The 13,871-nt window shown below is 42.1% G+C and overlaps 1 protein-coding gene across 1 annotated transcript in view; it reads left to right on the plus strand.

Annotated features, from left to right (window-relative positions):
• LOC148401273 (uncharacterized) overlaps positions 1-13,871 on the plus strand; it is a 115,034-nt gene that overhangs the window by 87,946 nt on the left and 13,217 nt on the right. Inside the window, exons 3-5 of the mRNA XM_088368856.1 lie at positions 8,718-8,886; positions 10,331-10,426; positions 10,533-11,016. Of these exons, the coding sequence (XP_088224982.1) occupies positions 8,718-8,886; positions 10,331-10,426; positions 10,533-11,016 (749 nt within the window). The remainder of the gene's footprint in view (positions 1-8,717; positions 8,887-10,330; positions 10,427-10,532; positions 11,017-13,871) is intronic.

The raw sequence follows: 13,871 nt of genomic DNA on the forward strand, positions 1-13,871 counted from the left end.
AAAAAACTACATCTGAAAAAATATATATTTTCAGACGAAACTGGATGAGGGCGCTTTAAATTTCACCGTTGGCCGTGACTCATCAACTGGGTGGGCTTAAGAAAAATAGCACCAAAAAGAAAGTCATATTTTGCAAGTTACAAACTTCAAGTTGTAAAATATGCAGCTGAAAACAGTAATCGAGCAGCAGAAAGAAAGTTTGGAGAACCGTGATGTACCAATGGATTACTATTTCAAGTGACGTCAGTCGCACCGCGTTTGCGCGACCCACGTAAGGACTACCGGCATCATTAGCGGTGATCATTTCTAAGTGACACGGAGGACAAAGAGTTTAAAGGAGTTAAGGATTTGGAGTGACATAGAAGGTTTGAAAAACTATTATGGTTTTTACGCACGCCCGGTCCTATTCTACTGAGTCGGGGGCCGGCGCTCGGCCGAGTGGCTGTCCGCGAACGGTGCATGGGGCTCGGACATGGCCATTATGCACGCCCGGTCCTCTGCCATGGAGCTCTCGTGTCTGGAAGTCCACGCCGCCACACGCTTGGAAGTTTATTTTGAGGAATAAAGAGCCGTTTACCAAACCCACGTCTATCCTTGTACTTTGTTAACGCTACAATATAGTTATATACTAGATCTGTGGAATAAAGACGAGGCTGGCGTCAGGGCGCACGTGCGGCGATGTTGACAAAGGACGAGGAATTTGATCGATGGATTTAATGGATTTAAAGTGCACGGATGGTTTGATAATATCCATCCATCCATCCATTTTCTGAACCGCTTAGTCCCCAAGGGGGTCGCGGGCATGCTGGAGCCTATCCCAGCCGTCATCGGGCAGTAGGCGGGGGACACCCTGAACTGGTTGCCAGCCAATCGCAGGGCACACAGAGACAGACAACCAATCGCACTCACACTCACACCTAGGGACAATTTGGAGTCTTCAATCGGCCTACCAAGCATGTTTTTGGAATGTGGGAGGAAACCGGAGTGCCCGGAGAAAACCCACGTGGGCCCGGGGAGAACATGCAAACTCCACACAGGGAGGGCCGGAGGTGGAATCGAACCCGCAACCTCCTAACTGTGAGGCGGACGTGCTACCCAGTGCCCCACCGAGCCGCCCGGTTTGATAATATTATTGCTTATATTATAGTTATTTGAAATATAGTTTATCTATCGTTATATGAGCCTGTGGAATATTTTGAAGTGCAAGTGCCCTCAGCCGCGCACAGCCATTGTTGACAAAGAACGATCGATGCATTTAATAAATTGGAGTGACACCGATGGTTTTATAAACATGTTATTTATGTAATGATTGTCCTAAATCACTCTATATGTTACGTCAGGCCCGTTCTCAACTCCTCATTTGTGTTTGTCACGTTAGCATACCTATCGTTTAGCCTGTTGCTATGGTATCGAATGATCGATGGATTTAATGAATTGGAGTGACACCGATGGTTTTATAAACATGTTATTCATGTAATAGTTGTCCTTAATCACTCTATATGTTACATCAGGCCCGTTCTCAGCTCTTTGTTTGTGTTTGTCACGTTAGCATACCTATCGTTTAGCCTGTTGTTGCTATCGTTTAGCCTGTTGTTGCTCGTTCATGACTGTTTTTGGTGTGGGATTTTGTCGAATAAATTGCCCCCCAAAATGCGACTTATACTCCGGAGCGACTTATATATGTTTTTTTTCACTTTTTGGGGCATTTTATGGCTGGTGCGACTTATACTCCGGAGCGACTTATAGTCCGGAAAATACGGTATTCATAATAACAGTGTCGTATATAATGAGAAACACTGATAGTAGTTTTTTGGTGAAATATTTTTTTTAATGCTGTTAATAAATGTATTTGTTTTCAAAAAGCTTTTTTTGAATATCCATGCTTTACTACCTACTAAAAGTACAAACCTTTTATGCAATGACCTTTACATGTCATTTCTATTACTTCACACAAACACTACATCCATCTGCTCCTGGTTCGGCCCCCCGGTCTAAATTTAGAACCAAATTCGGCCCATCAGTCAAAACATTTGCCCCCCTGAACTAGAACATAAATAACAATTTTATCGAACCATTCGTGTCACTCCAAATCATTAAATCCATCGAAATCTTTGTCCTCTGTGTCACTTAAAAAAAACAAAAAAAAAACACCACTGCTGACTCGGAAGTACATCAGACGTCAGACTTGTTGTCAGTTGCGGCTCCAATTATTCCACAGGACGAGTGCAACCTGTATCACTGTAAGTGTATCACTGGGCAAAAGACTGCCCCCACAAAAATGAACATGCTAAACTAACAGAAGAAGAAAGACAAACGGAGGTTGATGAATGCAACATTACCTTATTGTCTAAAGATGCATTGACTAACACAGAGATTTTCATGGTGAAGTCTCTAGGATCTGCTGTAATTGATACAGCTTTCACCAGAACAGTGTGTGGTGAAAAATGGCTTGATCATTATGTTAGTCAACTAACACAGGATGAGTTATTGAAAATGAAAGATGTGAAAAGTGCAAGACCATTCAAGTTTGGTGACGGGAAAATTGTCCATTCTACAAAGAAAGTGAAAATCCCAGCTGTGATAGCACAAACTATATGCCAAATTGACACAGAAGTTGTCCCAACCGACATCCCTTTGCTTTTAAGCAAGACTTCGCTGAAAAGAGCTGGTGCTGTTTTGGACATTGAGAATGACAAGGCCATAATGTTCAAGCAACCAGTGAAACTTGAATTAACATCATCAGGACATTATTGTGTGAACTTGAGGGACAAAAATACCCCAGATGGAAGTGACATCCTAAATGAAACCGACATCCTTATTGTGACAGAACATATGACAAAACAAGAGAAACAAAAGGTGCTATTGAAATTGCACAAACAGTTTGGACATGCCTCAGTTGACAGACTGAAAAAACTACTGACCTGCTCAGGTAATACTGATGAGGAGTGCATCACAATCCTGCATGAAATTGTGAAGAACTGTGAGACATGCATCAGGTATAGTAAACCAAAGCAAAGGCCAGCAGTAGGTCTAGCCATGGCCTCAGCCTACAATGAAACTGTAACTATGGACTTAGATGAGCTAGAGCCAGGGGTGTGGTATTTGCATGCCATTGAGCACTTCACAAGATTCAGTGCAGGGAGCATTATTACCACAAAGAAACCCAAAGAAATTGTGAAGCACTTTATTCATTGCTGGATAAGTGTTCATGGCCCTCCACGCAGACTGTTCACTGACAATGGGGGTGAATTTAATAATGAAGAAATGAGGGACTTGGCTGAAAACTTTAACATGGAAGTTAAAGAAGTTAAGAATAAATTACACTGATTAATGATTGTTTTTTTATTTGACCTATACACCGCAATTTCACATAGCTTAATATAAATATAAACATAATAATTGTATTCTTCTAATTACCAGTACCAACTATTCAAAATAAATAATTTAGTGCATTTTACAATGGAAGAAAATTGAGCAGGTTTAAGTTATCGTAGGTGTGGCCCTCTGACAAAACTCAGGTTTTTCATGTGGCCCCTTGTAAAAATTAATTGCCCACCCCTGCTATAGAGCAATGGCCTCTTAGAAAGGCATAATCAAACCCTCACTGAAATCCTGTTGAAAGTAAAGAGAGACAACGGATGTGATTGGAAGACAGCCCTTGACTGGGCCCTGATGGCAAAAAACTCTATGCATAATGTGCATGGCTACAGTCCTTACTGACTTGTGTTTGGGCAGAACCCAAATCTGCCGTCAGTTCTCACTGATAAGCCGCCAGCTCTGGAAGGGACTAGCATGTCTACTTGGATAGCCCAGCACATCTCAGCATTGCATGCCACAAGGAAAGCATTCACAGAAGCAGAATGCTCTGACCGGATCCGAAGAGCCCTTCGTTAACAACAGTGACCCACTGATGACCTATATGAAACAAGGGATAAAGTTTACTATAAACGGGTGGATTCGACAGAGTGGAAAGGTCCAGGTGTGGTCATCGGCCAAGATGGTGTGGTGATATTTTTTCGCCACGGGGGCACTTATGTCCGTGTGCATCAATCCAGACTTCGAAGGGTTGATGGCTGATGACCTTACCAGAAACAGGACTTTTTGAAAATAGCACTGTAGATGAAAGTGAAAAAGAGGCACCCTCAAACGATGAAGATGCTGAGGATAACAATGAGCCCCCTCACACATCAGCACGTTCACATACTATTATTGAAGGACTAAAGCTGAAAACTGGACAGGTAGTGACATACAGTGTAAGTGGCCAAGCACAAACCAGAAAAATCCTCAGCCGGGCAGGAAAGTCCACTGGAACATACAAAAACTGGTACAACTTATAGTATACAGAACCTGAGGAAATTGCTGGCACAACTGGATCAGTGGACTTAGGACAAGTGGACAATCTTCAGTTGGGTCCAACTGAGCCTGCTGACTTATGTACAGACTGCCATGTAGAGGACATACTGATTGTGAAACCACAGGGGGTCGTACCTAAAGCCAGATTAGTTGCAAGAGGCTTTGAGGAAATGAACACAGACGAGCTCCCAAAAGACTCACCCACATGTGCCTCAGAGTCTTTAAAAGTGATTATGGCTGTTGTATCTCAAAAGAAATGGCAGCTGAGCTCTATGGACATTAAAGCAGCCTTTTTGCAAGGTAAAGAGTTAACCAGAAATGTCTACATCCCCCCCGTACAAAAGTGGACCCTGCAGTGTTTTACTGGTTAGATGACTCTGGCAATGTGATGGGAGTCCTTGCTTGTCATGTGGACGACTTCATCTAGGGGGGTTCAGAAAGATTCTCCATGACAGTTATTTCACACTTGAAAGCTGTCTTTCAAATTGGACGTGAAGAACACAACAGCCACAGCTACATTGGAATGGAGGTTCTCTCTGTGGAGCATGAAATACAGGTGCAACAATGGACGTACATAAAAAATCTTCAACCCATTCCTATTGACCCTACCAGAGCCACACAGCGAGACACTGAACATGACATGCTCAAGTCAAAGATTGCCCAGATACTGTGGGTAGTGAGACAAAGCAGACCTGACATAATGTGTGACATATCCATCCTAGCATCCAGTACAAAGCATGCCACAGTCCAGACTCTGCATTGTGCAAATAAACTGATCAGGAAACTTAAGTCAGAGGACGTGACTTTGAAGTTTCAGTACTTGGGAAAAGACAGCTCCCTAAAGCTGGTGGTGTTCAGTGGTTCGTCCATGGGAAATCTTCCAGATGGAGACACTCAAGCGGGTCATCTCATCATGCTTATGGGAGAAACTGGAAGATTCTCACCTATATGCTGGCACTCAAAGAGGATCAGGAGAGTTGTTCAAAGCACTTTAGCAGGAGAGACTTTGGCACTTGGAGATGGTATTGACAGTGTAGTCTTCTTAGCCACACTGTTTTCAGAGCTCACCACAGGTGACTGTAAACGAAACAATTTGCCTATTGTTTGCGTAACCGACAACCACTCTCTTTTTGACGCCATCAAATACACCAAATCTGTAACAGAGAAAAGACTCAGGCTCGAGATCAGCAGTATGAAGGAACTCCTTAGTTCTGGGACTATTCAGCAGATCCTGTGGTCAGCGACTAAGGAGCAACTCGCTGACTGTTTGACCAAGAAAGGGGCGTCTGCACTCGTTTTGCTGTGGGCTCTCAGTGAAGGTGTATAGCATCTTAAAACCTACCGTATTTTCCGGACTATAAGTCGCTCCGGAGTATAAATCGCACCAGCCATAAAATGCCCCAAAAAGTGAAAAAAACCCATATATAAGTCGCTCCGGAGTATAAGTCGCATTTTGGGGGCAATTTATTCGACAAAATCCCACACCAAAAACAGTCATGAACGAGCAACAACAGGCTAAACGATAGCAACAACAGGCTAAACGATAGGTATGCTAACGTGACAAACACAAACAAAGAGCTGAGAACGGGCCTGACGTAACATATAGAGTGATTAAGGACAACTATTACATGAATAACATGTTTATAAAACCATCGGTGTCACTCCAATTCATTAAATAGCAACAACAGGCTAAACGATAGGTATGCTAACGTGACAAACACAAACAAAGAGCTGAGAACAGGCCTGACGTAACATATAGAGTGATTAAGGACAACTATTACATGAATAACATGTTTATAAAACCATCGGTGTCACTCAAATTCATTAAATAGCAACAACAGGCTAAACGATAGGTATGCTAACGTGACAAACACAAACAAAGAGCTGAGAACGGGCCTGACGTAACATATAGAGTGATTAAGGACAACTATTACATGAATAACATGTTTATAAAACCATCAGTGTCACTCCAATTCATTAAATCCATCGATCGTTCTTTGTCAACAATGGGTGCGCGCGGCTGAGGGCGCTTGCACTTCAAAATATTCCACAGGCTCATATAACGATAGATAAACTATATTTCAAATAACTATAATATAAGCCAATAATATTATCAAACCATCCGTGCACTTTAAATCCATTAAATCCATCGATCAAATTCCTCGTCCTTTGTCAACATCGCTGCGCGTGCGCCATGACGTCAGCCTCGTCTTTATTCCACAGATCTAGTATATAACTATATTGTAGCGTTAACAAAGTACAAGGTAAAGGGAAATGTGCTTTCGGCAGTTTGCAAACATATTTTTAAGGTTGTGTTAAACTTATAATCATATTAATATAATATCTAGTATTGGAGCGCTCGTGTGGATTGGTGGGTGGCGAAGAATGTGCAGGCAAACTGCATGAACTTGTTTTCGTTGAAGTGTTGTGTATAGGCCCAGACAGGGAGTACCGGACGAGAACATCTCAAGGTCGTTGAGGAACGAGAACAACAGCACGTCTATGTGGCCCGGCTTCGCGGGGAAATCCAACCACCTGACCTCAGCGATAGCGCCGACGCGGGGAGGAGATGGCCGTCGACCAATCATCTCACAATATTTTGCATGCTTTAATATTCATATTGTGTTTCTTTAAAACTGGGCAACCTGGAAGAATGTGTCGTCTTTTGGTGGTCACAAAAACGCACGAGTTTTAGTGTGAGGGACCCGGGACCCAGGCCTGTATTAGTGCGCTTTGTCAGGAATAAATAATTGGTAAATTTGGTCTAATTGATCTACTGGTCTTCTCTTTGACAGAACGAACTCGCAAAATTGTTAGGTGCGCCAGTGTGTGGATTAGGACATAACAATTTATGTGTTAAGTGTTGATCGCAATTTGGAGTCAGATCAATAACTAGAATCCGTAACCTAACAAAGGATAGACGTGGGTTTGGTAAATGGCTCTTTATTAAACAAAACAAACTTCCAAGCGTGTGGCGGCGTGGACTTCCACACACGAGAGCTCCATGGCAGAGGACCGGGCGTGCGTAATGGCCATGTCCGAGCCCCATGCACCGTTCGCGGACAGCCACTCGGCCGAGCGCCGGTGTTGTGCTCGATTTGGTTCCCCCGTGAGATTTTGTTCCCAAAATTAAAATTGACTGACGCAAACGTGAATTCTTCATGTTTTTATTAAAAACAACATAGTGCTGACGCCGTACGGCATCGGTTTTTCGCTTTCCAAACAAGGCGTGCGCGTTCCCGCGGCAGGGGGAACAAAATCTCACGGGGGAACCAAATCGAGCACAACACCTGCCCCAGACTCAGTAGAGTCGGACCGGGCGTGCGTAAAAGCCATAATAGTTTTTCAAACCTTCTATGTCACTCCAAATCCTTAATTCCTTCAAACTCTTTGTCCTCCGTGTCACTTAGAAATGATCACCGCTAATGATGCCGATGTTGTCCTTACGTGGATACGTTTGTCCATTATGTAAACAACCGCCGCGCCGTGCTACTGACGTCACTTGAAATAGTAATCCATTGGTACATCACGGTTCTCCAAACTTTCTTTCTGCTGCTCGATTACTGTTTTCAGCTGCATATTTTACAACTTGAAGTTTGTAACCTACAAAATATGAGTTTCTTTTTGGTGCCATTTTTCTTAAGCCCACCCAGTTGATGAGTCACGGCCAACGGTGAAATTTAGAGCGCCCTCATCCAGTTTCGTCTGAAAATATATATTTTTTTCAGATGTAGTTTTTTGTTTTGTTTCTTTGGTTGTTTTATCAAAGTCAAAGTCTGCTTTGTCGTCGATTTTTTTTTCATATACTAAGACACACAAAGACATTGAAATTACGTTCCCACTATCCTTCGGTGAGATCGTACACACATGCATACAAGCAACACAAAAAACCCAAGAAGGCACAAACAATGAATAAATAAGAGTGTTGAATAAATAAATGATAAATAAACAAATAATAATAAATAATAATAATAAATATAAGAGGAGCAAAAATGGAGCAAGTGTACATACAGCAGACAGTGGACTTGGATATGGTGCTTTAAAGTGTTAATTGCTTTATTTGATGTTTTCTCTTTTTTATGTTTTGAATATGTTCAAGATAAAGATGTAAAAGCATGTGAAGTGATCAACTATACTAAAAATAACATGGGAAGTGGTCAACTATACTTGTAAGTGATGTCTTAATGATCAAGTAAAAATTTGTGAAAAAAACATATATAAGTCGCTCCTGAGTATAAGTCGCCCCCCCACCCAAACTATGAAAAAAAAACGCGACTTATAGTCCGGAAATTACGTATATGTAGATACAGGACAGCACAGTTGAAGACTAATATTCATTTTTTATGACAACTGTCTCCTCACAGACGCATATACGACAAAATGTATACTGGCAATAACAACTTGATGATGTCACCTGACATCTTTCCAACCAATGGTTACCTGTCCAGAGGTTCCAGGACCCAGCATCACACCACCAACTACTTGCCAAGTGTTTCCTATAGCTTGGACCATCTGGACCGCCTGGATGACCAGGTGAGCAATTATTTCAAAGGATCACATACTGCAATGTAAAGCTTTTTTTGTAAGACTTTTTAATAGCTCGTATACAAATTTGCATGTATCCAAAGTCGTGTGTCTGGAGTGCCTTCGCACTAGTGTTGTGTCGTTCATGTATGTTCTGTTGAAAAAAAACAAATCTTTTGAGTGAATGTGTCTGAACAGAACTTGAAGCAATTATTTTCTCAGCTCATTTGAGCTCAACTACAGGCTGGGTGCAGAAACTGAAATATAGTGTCATTCACTTGTGAATCTTTGCAAATGACCAGTAAGCCAGGGTCAGATGGTGGTATGCAAACGTTTGGGCACCCCTAATCATTTTTAAGATTTTCCTTTAGAAATCATTGGTTGTTCGAATCAGCAATTTCAGTTAAATATATCATAGCAGACAAACATAGCGATATTTGAGAATTGAAATTAAGTTTATAGGATTTATAGAAAGTGTGCAATCATTACTTAATGACAGCAATATTTAGGAGATCCTCCTTTTGTGGAAATAACAGTCTCTCAATCTCAATCTTTTTTATTTGCCAAGTTTGAGCATGCCAATCAAGGAATTTGACTCCGGTAGAGCTCGGCCTCTGTACCCACATTTTGGTAGCGAACAACATTCAGGACGACGTGCAAAAATTGACAATTATTCTCAAACATCCCCTGATCTTAAACTCCCAGAAGATCAAGGAAAAAGTCAAAACTCCTACTAGGGGAAATGAGAAACCTTGAGAAGAGACCACAGATGGGAGGGTCCCTCTTCCAGGATGACCAGGCTGCAATGGATGCAGAGAGGACACATAGTACACATAATATGGACAATCCAAAGGTAAAGTCAGGTTTCATGGTTTCCAAGCATAGAGAACCTGCTTTAAATCACACCACAGATTTTCAATAATATTCAGGTCTGAGGTCCAGGCACACCGGTTTCCTCCCACATCCCCAAAACATGCTTGGTAGGTCGATTGAGTACTCCAAATTGTCCTGAGGTGTGAGTGCGAGTGCGAATGGTTCGTCTCTGTGTGCCCTGCGATTGGCTGGCAACCAGTTCAGGGTGTCCCCCGCCTCGTGCCTGATGACAGCTCGGATAGGCTCCAGCAACCCCGCGACCCCCGTGGGGACAAGCGGTTTAGAAAATGGATGAATTATTCTGGCGTATAACAGAATGTGACAAACCAAGCCAGGAAATAATCCGTATTACAGTGCTTGCCTCCCTGCTATGATGTAGACAAAGTTGACATGAAAAATATACCCAAAGTGGCAAAAATCACCATAAAAAGCCCCTTAAATCACTAGAATGTTCTTGGGGGATGACTTTTAGTGCTCACATTTTTACATACATAGCTTGTATATACAGTATGAGGGTCAATGTTCAAGTATCCCTTTAATGAATCAAAATATGGAAAAATTTACTTCTGTGTTGTTCTAGGCTCCTGAAATGGCAGCATGTCAGCCCAAATCTGAGAGTTGTCTGCTTAGCTGTTACAACACTGGGAAAATGGGAAATAAGATTTTCTCAAGACAGGTTTTTCTTCCTGTAACAAATATTTTCATCTATGAACAATGTTTGACAAACAAGGACAAAAATATTTTGGTCTCATACACTAACGTTGCTGATTTCTTACATGCAGTCCAACTACCACCCCGCCTGGCGTCCTTTGGGCTACATTCCTCTCAATGAGCTGGACAGCAGACTGGGCTGTAGCCCCAACAGCCCACATCACCGGGTGCCCCTTTCCGAGGCTGAGACTGATGCTATGTCGTCACTACCGGGCCACACCCCCTCCTCACAGGGGTCCTCATCTTCCTCCGAGTCTCTGATTTCTTCGGAACCCAGCGACTCAGGTTTCCACAGTGTTAGCACTGGCGAGCACCGGTTTCTCCCGAAGATCCATAGATATGCACACCACCTACGCTTGGGTCACTCCCCTCATGAGCAGAGAGGCCGCTGGGATCTGGAGTCTATCCCTGAGACCATGCCCTTAAGTCATTCGGGGGCACAGCAGTCTTCTCGTTGCACAATGGCCAAGAGCCCAACCTCTAAGGTGCACATCCATCGAGGCGAGAGGAATTCCACTTTGCATCGCAACCACTCACCAACTTCACCTTCTTCCGGTTAGTGGACCGCCGTCCTTGCACTCTAGTTATCGTTTATCTTCCTTTTTGTCTTGTTTACTATGAAAGGTTGTAAAGGGTACCAAAATAACTACAGTATTGTCATGTCCGGCCCTAGACCAACAGTGAAAATGTACAATGTCCACCCCATAGATGGGTTAACAAATCTGAGCACATTTCTAGGATTCTTTGTTTTGTTTTGGTCTTACATTATTACTCCAAGACTTGCTTTTTTCAGTTACGCCAGCTCCCCTAGAAGGATATATTCCACAACCTCCTAATTCTCCTCAGTGACAATGAATAGTATCAAAATACCTCAAAATACCAGTACACTTATGCATAACGCTGTAGCCTTATTAATATCTACTATATTAATACCTACACCTACTATATATGTGGCAGAAGTAAGGAACACATCTTTGTTCCAAGACTGACTGCACTCACTCATGAATGACGGACAAGCATTTGAGAAGATGGTATAGATATATGCAGGACTGTCTCAGAAAATTAGAATATTGTGATAAAGTTCTTTATTTTCTGAAATGCAATTAAAACAACAAAAATGTCATACACATTGGACTCATTACAAATCAACTGAAATATTGCAAGCCTTTTATTATTTTAATATTGCTGATTATGGTTTACAGCTTAAGAAAACTCAAAAATCCTATCTCAAAATATTAGAATATTTCCTCAGACCAAGTAAAAATAAAAGATTTATAACAGCAAAACAAAATCAAACATTTGAAAATGTCCCTTAATGCACTCAGTACTTGGTTGGGAATCCTTTTGCATGGATTACTGCATCAATGCGGCGTGGCATGGAGGCAATCAGCCTGTGGCATTGCTGAGGTGTTATGGATGCCCAGGATGCTTAAAAAGCGGCCTTTAGCTCATTTGCATTGTTGGGTCTGGTCTCTTACAGCTTCTTCTTAACAATATTCCACAAATTCTCTATGGGGTTCAGGTCAGGGGAATTGGCAGGCCAATCGAGGATAGTAATGCCATGGTCAGTACACCATACACTGGTGGTTTTGGCACTGTGGGCAGGTGCCAGATCATTCTGGAAAATGAAATCATCATCTCCATCGAGCTTTTCAGCAGACGGAAGCAGGTAGTGCTCTAAAATCTCTTGGTACACATCTACATTTACTCTGGACTTGATGAAACACAGTAGACCACCAGCAGCTGACATGGCTCCCCAAACCATCACTGACTGTGGGAACTTCACACTGGATTTGAAGCAACTTGGATTTTACTCCTCTCCAGTCTTTCTCCAGACTCTGGGGCTTTGACTTCCAAAGGAAATAAAAAACTTAATTTCGTTTGAAAAGAGGACTTTGGATCACTCTGCAACTGTCCAGTGCTTCTTTTCCATAGCCCAAGTCAGACGCTTCTTCCGTTGTCTTGAGTTCAGAAATGGCTTGACCATAGGAATACGGCTATAGAAATGTATTTTTGTGTCTTACCCTCCTGATGGAGGGTGTCAATGATGGTCCTCTGGACAGCAGTCAGATCAGCAGTCTTCCCCATACTTGTGATTTAGTTTACTGAACCAAGCTGAGTGTTTTTCAAGGCTCAAGAGTTAATTAGATGATTCAAGTGATTAGTTGAATACCCTACTCGTATACTTTTTCATGATATTCTCATATTTTGAGATAGGATATTTGAGTTTTCTTAAGCTGTATGCCATAATCAGCAATATTAAAATAATAAAAGGCTTGCAATATATCAGTTGAGTTGTAATGAATCCAGAATGTATGACATTTTTGTTTTTTTAATTGCATGTCAGAAAATAAAGAACTTCATCACAATATTCAATTTTTTTGAGACAGTCCTGTATATGTATGCAATATTACGAGCCCCCTGTGGCCCCTGTAAATCCCAGTGGTTTAATGCGACTTTAAACCCTAGTTATTGCGCAACACAAAAGTTGCCGACCATGAAGGATATTCTTGCACCTGCTCCTTTGATTCATTCTTAATCCGTGGTGTAGTCTCTCTTCTATGAGGATAACGAAGACGAAGCGTAACCCAGATGTACTTGCAGCATCTTACTTTCACTTTGAACAATAACATTAACAAGGCACGCTTTCAACCACTGGAATTGCAGCTTTGGCTGAAATTGCCGGTTAACAGTTAAGGTAAACTGTCTAAAGACAAAGTAACAAAAACTACCAGTTATTTCCCAGTGTGTTGTTGTCCATATGCTACGGTGGGTGACTTACCCCCTTCCCTCTGAACACAACTGTTTTTCTAACTGGCTTAGACGGCTTGACTGACTGACCCGACAGAACATTTGAATAATATTCTGTGTTTCCAAACAGAATGTTGTTCAATAATGCCGTTTGGTTATTTAGAGTGCATCAAGAAAAGTGGCTGCTCCAAACTGCTGTGTCAGAACACAATGGGGCTATGAATGTAGTCTTGTAAATTGTAACCATGTAAAATGCACAGTCTTGGTAAAATCTCAGTCTGAGACGAGGCTAAATCTTGTCTTTAAATGTGAGCAGGTGTGAAGGGAGGGGCTTTTCAAGATCTTCTCAAAGTCTTCCGATGTACGAGTAGCATAACTTGAATAGTCTTCCCTTGCTATATGGTTCACCTTTTGCGGCCTCGATGTTTTGCAAATTTTTTGGGGGGGTGTCAGCCACGATTTATACCTACCTACCTACCTACCTACCTACCTACCTACCTACCTACCTACCTACCTACCTACCTACCGCCATGTATTTATACGTTCATTACTGTACAGCGTAGGAATGGTGAACGGCAAATGGAGTGCACTTAGTGCACTTGCTTTTATCAGGTGCTCAGTCTTGAAAGTCTCACATTCACCCATTCACACACCCATTC

This window comes from Syngnathus floridae, chromosome 2, assembly GCF_059516105.1.
Source record: "Syngnathus floridae isolate MCC-2025c chromosome 2, RoL_Sflo_1.0, whole genome shotgun sequence".
In the NCBI taxonomy this organism is placed as follows: domain Eukaryota; kingdom Metazoa; phylum Chordata; class Actinopteri; order Syngnathiformes; family Syngnathidae; genus Syngnathus; species Syngnathus floridae.